The sequence below is a fragment of the Vespa velutina genome, chromosome 6 (assembly GCF_912470025.1).
Source record: "Vespa velutina chromosome 6, iVesVel2.1, whole genome shotgun sequence".
NCBI classification, from domain to species: Eukaryota; Metazoa; Arthropoda; class Insecta; order Hymenoptera; family Vespidae; genus Vespa; species Vespa velutina.
In genome coordinates, this window is record NC_062193.1 from 1,962,150 (window position 1) to 1,972,834 (window position 10,685).

The 10,685-nt window shown below is 37.4% G+C and overlaps 1 protein-coding gene across 3 annotated transcripts; it reads right to left on the reverse strand.

Moving 5' to 3' along the window:
• Positions 1-74: 74 nt before the first annotated feature.
• LOC124950104 lies at positions 75-5,725 on the reverse strand. Of its 3 annotated transcripts, XM_047496343.1 has the most exons (3): positions 5,664-5,725; positions 967-4,920; positions 75-391 (listed from the first exon to the last, which is right to left on the reverse strand). In XM_047496343.1, exon 2 carries the CDS (start codon positions 2,315-2,317, stop codon positions 977-979), a length of 1,341 nt encoding a protein of 446 aa, XP_047352299.1. In that variant the 5' UTR covers positions 2,318-4,920; positions 5,664-5,725; the 3' UTR covers positions 75-391; positions 967-976. The 3 variants fall into 3 exon arrangements, 2 of the variants coding, with proteins under 2 accessions (XP_047352299.1, XP_047352298.1); XR_007101255.1 differs by lacking the exon at positions 5,664-5,725 and having other exon boundaries at positions 902-5,391; XM_047496342.1 differs by lacking the exon at positions 5,664-5,725 and having other exon boundaries at positions 967-5,391.
• Between the last annotated feature and the right edge of the window lie 4,960 nt (positions 5,726-10,685).

Below are 10,685 nucleotides of genomic sequence, written 5' to 3' on the forward strand. Positions count from 1 at the left end.
AACAAGAAGCCTATTTTTTCTTTCTTTTATTTTTTATTTTCCTTTTTTCTTTTTAATATCTTTCTCTCTCTCTCTCTCTCTCTCTCTCTCTCTCTCTCTCTCTCTCTCTTTCTCTTTTTTCACTCTTTCTCTCTTTCTCGTCGCATGCAGTATGCGCGATAAGAAACGCGCTTGTAGAATGCGTAAAAATATGCTGCGGGCAGTGCGTAAAGAAGATACCGGACTTCAATTAGCTCCCTCTCCTTTTTATTTATTTTCTTGGAAATTTTCATAAAAGTATTTTCGAGATGAGAATTTGAACCACGCGTTCCCCCCCTCCCCACACTTCAATAGTGCCCGCGCAGGGAGAATATCGACTGACGAGCCGGACTCTCCTCCAGGAGGGGAATGCCTGCGAACAAATAATTTGAAATGTTTAAAAAAAAGGAAAAAAAAAGGAAAGAAAAAAAAAAAGAAAACAGAAAAAAGAAAAAGAAGAGAGAGGAAAAAGGAAAACACATTCTATTCTATCTTCTATCTAATCGATAAAATAAATTAGCTTTTACAAGTAATCTAGATCATCCTGGCAGGTAAGAATCGATGTCGAGGACACGCGAGGATATCGATGTACATGTTACCATTAGAATAAGAACAACGTTGTGTTATATAGAACAACTAGGTATTACATAAAATTAACTATTATTACTTTTAGGTAGAGATAATATTATTCTAATAAATATCATGCATAGGTACTCAGTTCTATACACATAATATCTAGGTATTTCTTATATTAATAATTTTAAGATAGAATAAATAAAAAAAATATTTAAGTTTACGAGCTAACTAAAATATTATCTAAATTGTTTTCTCTCTCTCTCTCTCCCTCTCTCTCTCTCTATATATATATATATATATAGAATACCTAGTCATTCTCTAGAATATAAAACGGTAACATATACGTTGTGTGCGCGAAAAAAAAAACCTTACGTGACGGATCTCAGAGCGCCATGACGGAATCTCCTCCGCCAGCATCCCCTACGTTGCCCGAGGCGCTCTTCTCTATCGACGCTAGAGCACCTGGTGAACCTTTGAATCTCATCCTCGCGTCGTCTCCTACCACCACCGTGCGCTGACAAAAGATCAGCGTGAGACAGCTGACGATGAAGAGTATGCTCGGTAGTATAAAAGCGATCAAGAATTCTTTATAAGTCGTGTCGAGATTAAAACGTGACACGACGATACCAGTATTACCATCTGCATAATAACAAGGAAATCTAGCTCTAGCGTTGTGATCGGAACCATCTTTTCCATATTCGTGAAGGAAATCTTTACACTCATCACGAAGAGTGTTAACACATCCTTCGAGATTGATAAGCAAACGACTCTCGTTAGCTATTATGAGATCTTGTTCGGGTGGAGCCACCATTCTTGTCTCGTCCAAGGGTTTTGTCGCAAATATATTTAAATAGGAGAGATAAGTGAAATTGGTTAGATCAGTAAGAAGATCCTTTTCTAATACAGATCCGTTAATACAATCGACAGCCTCAACGCCAAGGGTTGAATTAAATATACCATAACACGAGGCCATCATAACGTCGCCTCGATCCTCGTGCCATATCTCTCGATTGGTCTCCACGTCTATAGCTCTTTCACATTGACTGAGATAAACCTTGTCCCCACTAAGAAGTATCATGTTCTTATTTCTAGTTGGTATGTCGACGCAACGTCGGTCGCAATTATAAGGCGTTCTTATACGTTCGCAAGTACCGCGATTGCAATTAAAAAGACCATCTATATCGATACAAGTTATTTTGCCACGTCTACCGGAACACTTTAACGGCGGATCGGTATCATGAAACATACACTCGAACGCGTCGGTTATGTTTATACACGTCCCTGCTGAACAATTAAACGTACCGGTGAGATTTCGACACTCATCTGCTATACACTTCGACTTTTTCGCGTTTTCCTGATCTATACCGTAACAAGTCTTGTTCGTTGTGTTCGTACAATTGGCGAGAAGTATCGTCGAACCGTTTCGTCGAAGATTTACATGGATTTGTACGCAAGGACCGGATGTTTTCGATAGACACCACTCGCCGCAGCTTCCCCACTCGCAGTTGTCAGCATTGACGGCTCGAATCGTCGTACACATTGCCGGGACCTCGCTGATACCCGATTGAAATGCTCGCGTACTCGGCATGTATATCGCCACAGTTAGATAGACCAATGCGACCGACGATAAAACCGCAGTCATCTGACATATACAGATAGTACCGCAGATCCTACCGTCCTGCGGTGGTATCACTAAGTTCTCCACCGGCACTTGCTTCGGCATCGTGCCGGCTTTCTCCTGAATTTCAACGATATTTCGATGATCCTTCGGTCCCCGATCTACTTCAATGGCTTACATGCTAATCTCAAACGATCCTTGAGTTCTACATTCTAATACCGTCGATTAAAAATTTTATAATCGAGCAACACCCAACGACGTTTCTTCTTTGTTTCTTCTTATTTATTTCTTGAATCCTTTCGAATCTTCGGTAAGTTTGTTTTCTTTCTTTTTTTTCTTTTCTTTTCTTTTCTACTTTCTCTCAAACGATCTTCTCGAACAATTCGAAATATTTCTCTCTGTTCAGCGATCGGCTAAATCATCGAGGTAAACTCTTTTCTTTTCACCTCAACGTCTCTCTTCTATCATTTCTCGTTACTTTTTGCCCGACACAATATCGTTCCTCCCTTTAGGAAGAGTCCACCCGCGCGCTTATGTCTCCGTTTTCGGCTGGTTTGCGTGACGTGCGCGCTGGAAAACGAAAGAATCGATCGTAGGGTCGCGCATGCGTTTCGTCGACCTGCATCGGCGTTTTCTCAGTTACCGCAGTTGACGTCACTGCTCTCTCTCTCTCTCTCCCTCTCTCTCTCTCTCTGTTTCTGCATCTCTCTCTTTCTTTTTCTATGATAAGTGACGTGTCCTGTCGAGGCCACGGCATATGCAGGAGTACGTTCAAAGATGGCGCCAATTTTAACGAGGATCCTTCGATAATTTCGAGGATATTCGAATCGTCTTGGCCAACATTTCCTATTTTTCTTTCTTTTTTCTGTCTCTTTTTTTTTTTTTATTTTATTTTCTTTTTTCTTTTTCCTCTAAGAATAAAATCCTTCGAAAGAGTTCAATCGATTTAATCCAGATTTAGTTATCGCTTATTGTTGTAACTTTGTTCGCCGTAAATCTTTCATTACTTATGATAGAAACTTTGGTTGACTTTTTTATTTTTTTGCTTTCTTTCTTCGAATCTCCTTTTCTGTATGTGCAGTAAAGTTGTGACACAGTTTCTTTAGCGATGTCGTTCTCAACGGTGGCTGACATAATATGAGACCGACACGGTATAAAGAGAGAGAAAGAGAGAGAGAGAGAGTGAGAGAGACAGAAGGAAGAAAAAGGGTAAAAAAATAAAAAGCTCGGCGCGTTAGCACGTAATCTAGTTTATCGAGCGGCAGGCTCAGACAGTGTGGCGCCTTTGCTTTATTTAATTCTCTCTCTCTCTCTCTCTCTCTCTCTCTCTCTCTCTCCCTCTCTCTATCTATCTATCTATCTATCTCTCTCTCTCCTCTCTTTCTTTCTCTATCTCTCTCTATTTCTCTTTATCTCTTTCTCTTTCTCTCTTCGATGTGTACCGCGTGTCTCCGCTAGCGTTTATAATTACAGTATATGCAGCTTTTTGCATTCGTTTACATCTATTTGCATTCTTTTTCTTAATACTACTCGTTGAAAAGAACTCTCATTGAACGTTTCGTTCTTCTCTCGATCGTAAAATTTTGGAAAATTTTTTAGTCAAAGTTATTTATTGCGATATTATAAATAAAATCGTAAAAGATTGTTCGATAAAAAAAAAAAAAGAAAAGATTGATCAAGGTTCGTAGAAAAAGTTTTTCGTTTTTTCTGTTTGTTATTCTTGTCTTTTTTTCTCCTTTTCTATGACATTTTTGCAACGGTCCAGGAAGAAATCGTAAATACAGCGGCAGATATATTTATTCCATAAAGGCCTTTACGCTGAATAATTTAGAGTCAGGTGATCGATTCGCAGGTGAGAGAGAGAAAGAGAGAAACAGAGAAAGAGAGAGAGAGAGAAAGAGAGTGGAAGGTGAGTTCGTACTTACCTACGCGAGTGTTCCTATTCCGAGCGACCTCGTTTGAAATTCGTTGAAAATGCATGACCGAAAGAAAAAGATAAAGAAAAAAAGAAAGAGAAAGTGAGAGAGAGAGAGAGAGAGAGAGAGAGAGAGAAAGAGAAAGAGAGAAAGAATATTTTTTTACGTCTACAAGTATCTTCTTAAACTCATAAAAATGAAAAATTATTCCACGGCAAATCTTTTCCATTAATATGAAAATGTGTGTGTCCGAATTGCATCCTTGTTTTTTAAATATTATACAAATTAACAAATGCATGAATAGAGATGGTATGACAAAGATTATCTAAACATTCGTATACTCGTAGAGATGTTAAAATATTTATATTTTCTTTTGATTAATACACATACACACACATGTATATAATAAACACGATATAGTTTGTCTCTCGGATAACTATATTTCAACATGTACTACTTGGCTGACTATCGTCAGGCGGCATCTACTGTTTGCTATTCGAAGCTGATATCAATAAGTATTAAACGAGCGAACGTATGTACACACATACATACATATGTCTATTCTTTATCGAGTAAACTATATCTAGTAATTAACTCGTTAATACCGAGAAGTTTATATAACGAAAGTCAACTCAACACGAGGTAAACGAAGTAAGCTTATCTTAATCGACGATCTTCGCGGGAAGCCGGTCACAAGTCGAAGATTCTCAATCGACATTCTCACGTTCTTGTTGTCGCCATCGTCCTCGTCCTCGTCCTCGTCCTCGTCCTCGCATTAGTCCTCGTATTTTTCTTTTTTAACATGAATCGTAAAAAGCACGCGAATGATTCCGTGACGTTTTTGTGCTCCACGTGCTTCGTTAAAAATAGACTCGAAGTCGTACGATCGATCGAGCGACGATCCATTACTTTTTCTTCTTTTTTCTTTTTGTTTTTCTTTTTTCCCACATTTCATTCTCAGAAATCGTGTCAATGCAGATTTCACGCTCATAGGAATTTTTTAAATTATTAATTTAAAATACATTTCACTCGACGGTCTTGGATTTGTATGGACATGAAAAGGACTGGCCGAATCGATGCAGAAAATCACACAATTAACATGGGAAATCATTGCGACAGGCAAACATTTAGTCAAAAACGTATTTTCCTTTTTTGTCTTTATCACTCACAATGTGTTTATGTACACTCCGGAAATAATGTTCGCGTAATTATTTTGTCAATAAGCAGAAAAAAAAGAGGAAGAACAAAAAAAATAAGAAAGAAAGGAAAAAAAAGAAAAGGAAAAAGAGATAAACGGGAATCACCTATCAAACAAACTTTTTACATTGTTTATAACGAATCAGACACTGTCCTGTTGTTCGAAAGTCAAGCGTCAGCTGCCGTCTAATAATCTTTGCGATATTGTACCGCGAACCAAACCGATCTTTCTAATCTTTCCTCAACGTTATGACACATTCAAAAATATAGTAATATAGAAAAAACGATGAACGTTCAACGTGATATGTGTTAATAATGTGATAAAACAATATACTCACCTAGATGACTCCTTTTCCTGGAAACGACGAAGAAGGCCCCTTTGGAAAATTCACTTTCCGCAGTCACGATACTCTGGCCTGGGGGAAACAAATATGGCGGTACGCGCACTGGAGCTGCGATGGCTCCACCTCGTTGTTGCCGTATTGTACCAAAAAATCAATACCCTCCGATTGAGTTCCAACCAACGCTACGAATACAACGATAGACGACAACGACGACGACTACAACGACGATGACGATGACGACGACAACGAGTACGGTGACGTTGACGATGTTTCTTGTTGAATGCATTACGGGGTGAGACTAACATTGATACAACAAAATAGATCTGTTTCTCTCCCTCTCTCTTTCTCTCTCCTTCTTTCTCTCGTAAATTAGCGCGGGCGCAACCACTTTTCTACGAAGTCTTATCAATGAGAGAATGACTAATACTTTTCTGAAACGAATATCACCTCGTCCTTAACATTCCTTTCTCTTCTCTTGTCAAACCCCTTTTTCTCTTTTTTCTCCTTCTTCTTCCAAAAAAGTAGGGATCGTTCTCTGTGTGAAATGGAAATCGGAAAATCAATTTTTTCCCGATTGAAAAGCGTAAGAGAGTACTCGGTTGTTATTGTCTCTTATTGCTAATGTCTCGGGATACACTTTTGTCGTCTCGAATTTGCGTGGGCCCCGCGGCATAACTCTGATGTTTCTTTTTTTCCCTTTTTCTTTCTTTCCTCTTTTCTTTTTTTCCTTCTTTTTCTTTTACAGAGAGAAAGAGCACGCTCCTTTTTACTCTTGGAAAAGAAGAAGAGTCGAGCGGAGGAGTATCAGAGTGTAAAATCGACCGCTTGATCGAGCATTGTCTTTTTTATTATCGTTTCACTGCCACTTCAGACAACTTATCTCTCTGTAATAGCTCTTTCTTTCTTTTTTTTTTCCTTTCTTTTATTCATTCTTTCTTTGTTTTTTTATTTTCTTTTCATTTTTTTTTGGTTCTTCTTTTTGGTTTGTTTTTTATTCCACTTGTAATAACGATCGAATACGAATGAAAATTTGTATTATGACTTTAGTTGTTTCCTTTCAAGTATATTAGACATCAAGTAAAGGCTAACCCTCTGGATATTGTTAGAAAATTAATAAGAATGAGAGCGGCGATGGGTTAAATGCAATCGGAAAAAGAAAGAAAGAAATAGAGAGACGGAGAGAGAGAGAGAAAGAGAGAGAGAAAAAGAAAGAAAAAGAGAGATAACTTATTAAAGTTTTAGGTTTGCCCGAGGAAACGATACGTCTATAGGGACATCGTGAGCATGTATATTCCTCGCTATAAATAGCTAACAGTTTCCAATATTGTCAATAAGGCGATCCATTCGTTGCAACTTCCTCGTCCCACCCTCCAATCCCAAGCGTTTCAATCTCTTCGTACAAAAATGCATCAAAAAGCATCTCTCTTTCTTTCTTTCTCGCCTTCCGATCAAGGATAAATCATGTTATTTTTTCTTCCTTCTTTCCTTCCCTTTTTTCTTTTCTTTCTTTCTTTCTTCTTTATTTCTCAGATTATTCCTGACGACCTTCAGTCATCAGACGAAAATATGTTCGCTCAAACCTGGCACGTTTTTCTGCAATAGAATCTATTATTTAATCGTACTAATTTTATCTTACCCAATTCAGTGAAAACTTCGTAAATTAATTAGTTCGTTGTTTCGCCTTGGAGTCATTTTGATCTTTATGCATTTGGAGGAATGCATTTGGAGGAATGCATTCAGAGATAATCCAGGCTTCCGTCCGTAAACAACGGAGGTATCATGAGTTTGCGAAAGTCAAAGAGAGTCTCGAATAGAACGCGTTATTTCGAAGTTGAAACGAGAATGGCAGTAGTTATAGCGGGCACATTAAACTCGTTTCTGTTCTCTGAAAACGAATGATACGAACGTTACGTGAATATTAGATATTTTCTAATCGATCGGTTCAACGATTTGAAAAAAATTGAAAAATTTTCATTAACATATTAAAAATGATTAAATTTATGTATAAATTCAAGGAAATGATAACGATAGCGTAGTTGGTACAACATGCGAGTAATTTTGCTCGATTATTCTCGGAATAATTAAAGTTGAAATTCAGCCTTGTCATTTGCACGCGACGCGTTTGTTGAAGAGAGAGAGAGAGAGTGAGGGGGGGGGGAGAGGAGGGAGAAAGAGAGAGAGAAAGAGATAAACATAGAATAAGCTAAAGGATCATCGATAAATTCAATGAGGAACCTCGACAAGAAAGGAAAACATTTGGCCCATATTTCAGTTCATTGGCTCCGAGCCAATTTCACTCTGGTGTCGGCTCATCAGGGGACAACCTCTTTCCAAAACGAAAACCGAATGATTTTCTAAGGTCAGCCCTGTCCCAGGGCATTGTAACTATTTTCGTCGTGGTAGTCTATCGCGACGTAAAGCGATCCCTCAATGCTTTTTGCCCTTTGATTTTACCTAACGCCTTAACCCTCGTTTGTCTTCAAAAATATGACTCGAAAGTGGGCAACAACTTGAATCACTGTTAATAGGGAAAGAAATACTGGGAGTTTCTTTGCAAGAAATTTCTTTTCTCGTTGCTAGTAGTAACTATTCGATTTCATTATCGAAAGCTTTCCGAAGATAGAGGAGTGCTTTTTAAAGAAATTAATCGGATGTATAGGTACTTACTTGGTTATTGATTTGCTAACCTTCTCTCGACTTGTTTACGATCCCATTATCCATATCTATTTCTTTTTCCTTTGTGAAGAGCTCTCGATGATGAAATTCGAGGAATAAGTTTTCGATACTGGGATACCCTATTACAGTAGTATTACTAGCAGTAGTAGAAGCAAGCGTATAGTTGGACAAGTACATGAAGAAATTTCGAAAGCTTTCTATTCAACGTAAAACACGAAATCTTTTCTGGAAATTGTTGATAACCTTGATTAAATATTACTTTCATCCGTTTGAAAACATCGAAATATGCCGAAGAAGATGCCGAAGAATATCGATTAATATCGTACGAATATACACATATATACATACATACATTATATAAAAATACATATATGTATAAGTATAGATATACGTACGTATATAACTCGTTACTTTTGATAATATCATCATAATATTTTTCAATGCGAACATTACGAAATCGATCGATATACTTTTTCATTTCTTACTGAAAATTGAAAAATATATAAAAAAAACTCGATCTGCGTTGAATTTGTAAAACTTTATTAAACACTGCAAAGCTTACGGCAAGAGACACCTATGTCTCTAGACATTTTTTTCGTCAGCTCATTGCCGAGGAAAGGGATTGAGGAAAAGGAAAAGAAGGAGGAGGATGAAGAAGTGGATGAGGAGGAGATGAATGAGGAGGAGGTGAATAAGGAGGATGGTCCGAATACCCAAGGGGTAACACGATGCTTCATAATAACGACCTCTTCTCTTTTTCCCTTTTCACAATTCTCACAAAATAATCGACCCGTATAAGACGAATTTTTTTTTTTTAACAATCTTTGAGAGTGGAAAAAAAAGAAAAACTACAACGAATTTCTTTCTATAATTTTTCTCTATTCTCTAGCGTTTTCAACATTTTTCTTTCTATCTTCTTTTATACCGATCCTTCCGTTTCAACTTGTTTGTGGAAATAACATTGTCTTTTAAATAACCCGTATTAACGATTTAAAGTTTCACAATGCAAAAAGAGAAAGCTCTTATTTCTCTATAAAGCATGGACGTATCGTAATAACATCGAGTATCGGGTTGTTCACGCGTCAACGTTATCAATGTTCGATCATAGATGTTTTTTAATGTCCGGTGTTAACCTATTAGCGCTTGAATCATCGTAAATATCTATATAAATAACAAGATTAAATGTTGCCGTTCGAAAAAATTCTTCGTTTTTTTTTTTTTTTTTTTTAATAATTTATCTTTAGATTCGAGAAGTAAATAAGCAATGTAGCTTTGCGAAACATCTAAAACATCCTTAAGAACGTTTATCAGGAAACGAACGAAAGTGGTTTTTGCAGGAGATATTTCGTTTTAGAGCAACGATCTCGGTATTTTCGAAAATTAGTCAAGTGTACTCGATTTTGAATTCATCAATGGTAGGGTAAAAATAAGGAAAGATCATGATAGAATGTTTTCGTTATTACGTTGCGCCAGCAGTAACTCGTTCTATAGATCTATTTTAATCGATCTTTCGATGCCCTATTGTTTGACTTGAAGAGAAAAAGAGAAAGAGAAAGAGAGAGAGAGAGAGAGAGAGAGAGAGAGAGAGAGAGAAAGAGAGAGAAAGAGAGAGAAAGGCTTTAGCGACTACCCACTTCATATTCGAGTGTTAACGAAAGCAGAGAACACTTGGTCGTACGTTGAAAGCACTGTATCTTTCGATCGATTGACAAAAGCTCACTAAAAGCTCGCGAGAAAACACGTGTTAAGTTCTCTCGTCTTAACAAAACAACTACTTATTCACTCACTTGAACGATCTTAAGTAGGGAAATATCGGCATTACTTTTCTTACGTTTTTATTTATTTTCTTTTTTTTAATTTCTCATATATCTCGCATTAAGTTAGAGATCTTAAGATTACATCTTTTTTCTGTTTTCTTTTTCTTCTTTTCGATATCTCTAGTCTCAGTGTAAATTCTTCGAGGGACACGCGATGAAGGCGATATCGCCGATGACGTATCGATTTATCAACTTCACGGAAGAAATTAGGAATGAGAGGAAGAATAAAGAAAAGGGAGGAAACGAAGGAGAAAACAGTCTTCGAAGCAGAGTCTCTCAGAGCTTTATAATCGAGTTTGATGATCGCGAAATGAGAGCTTTATCCTCTTTTCCTCCTCCCCCTCCCACCCTTTTTTCTCTCTTTCCTTCTTTCCCGCTTATCTCTCTTACTCCTCGTTCATATTTCGTTCTACTTTTAACCCAGAGTCACGTATCGCAACCATAATGGAAAGCGTGCTTAACATCGAACTAGACTTCTACTTCAATGTTTGTCCTTTTTAATGGCAATTGCACTATCTTTAAC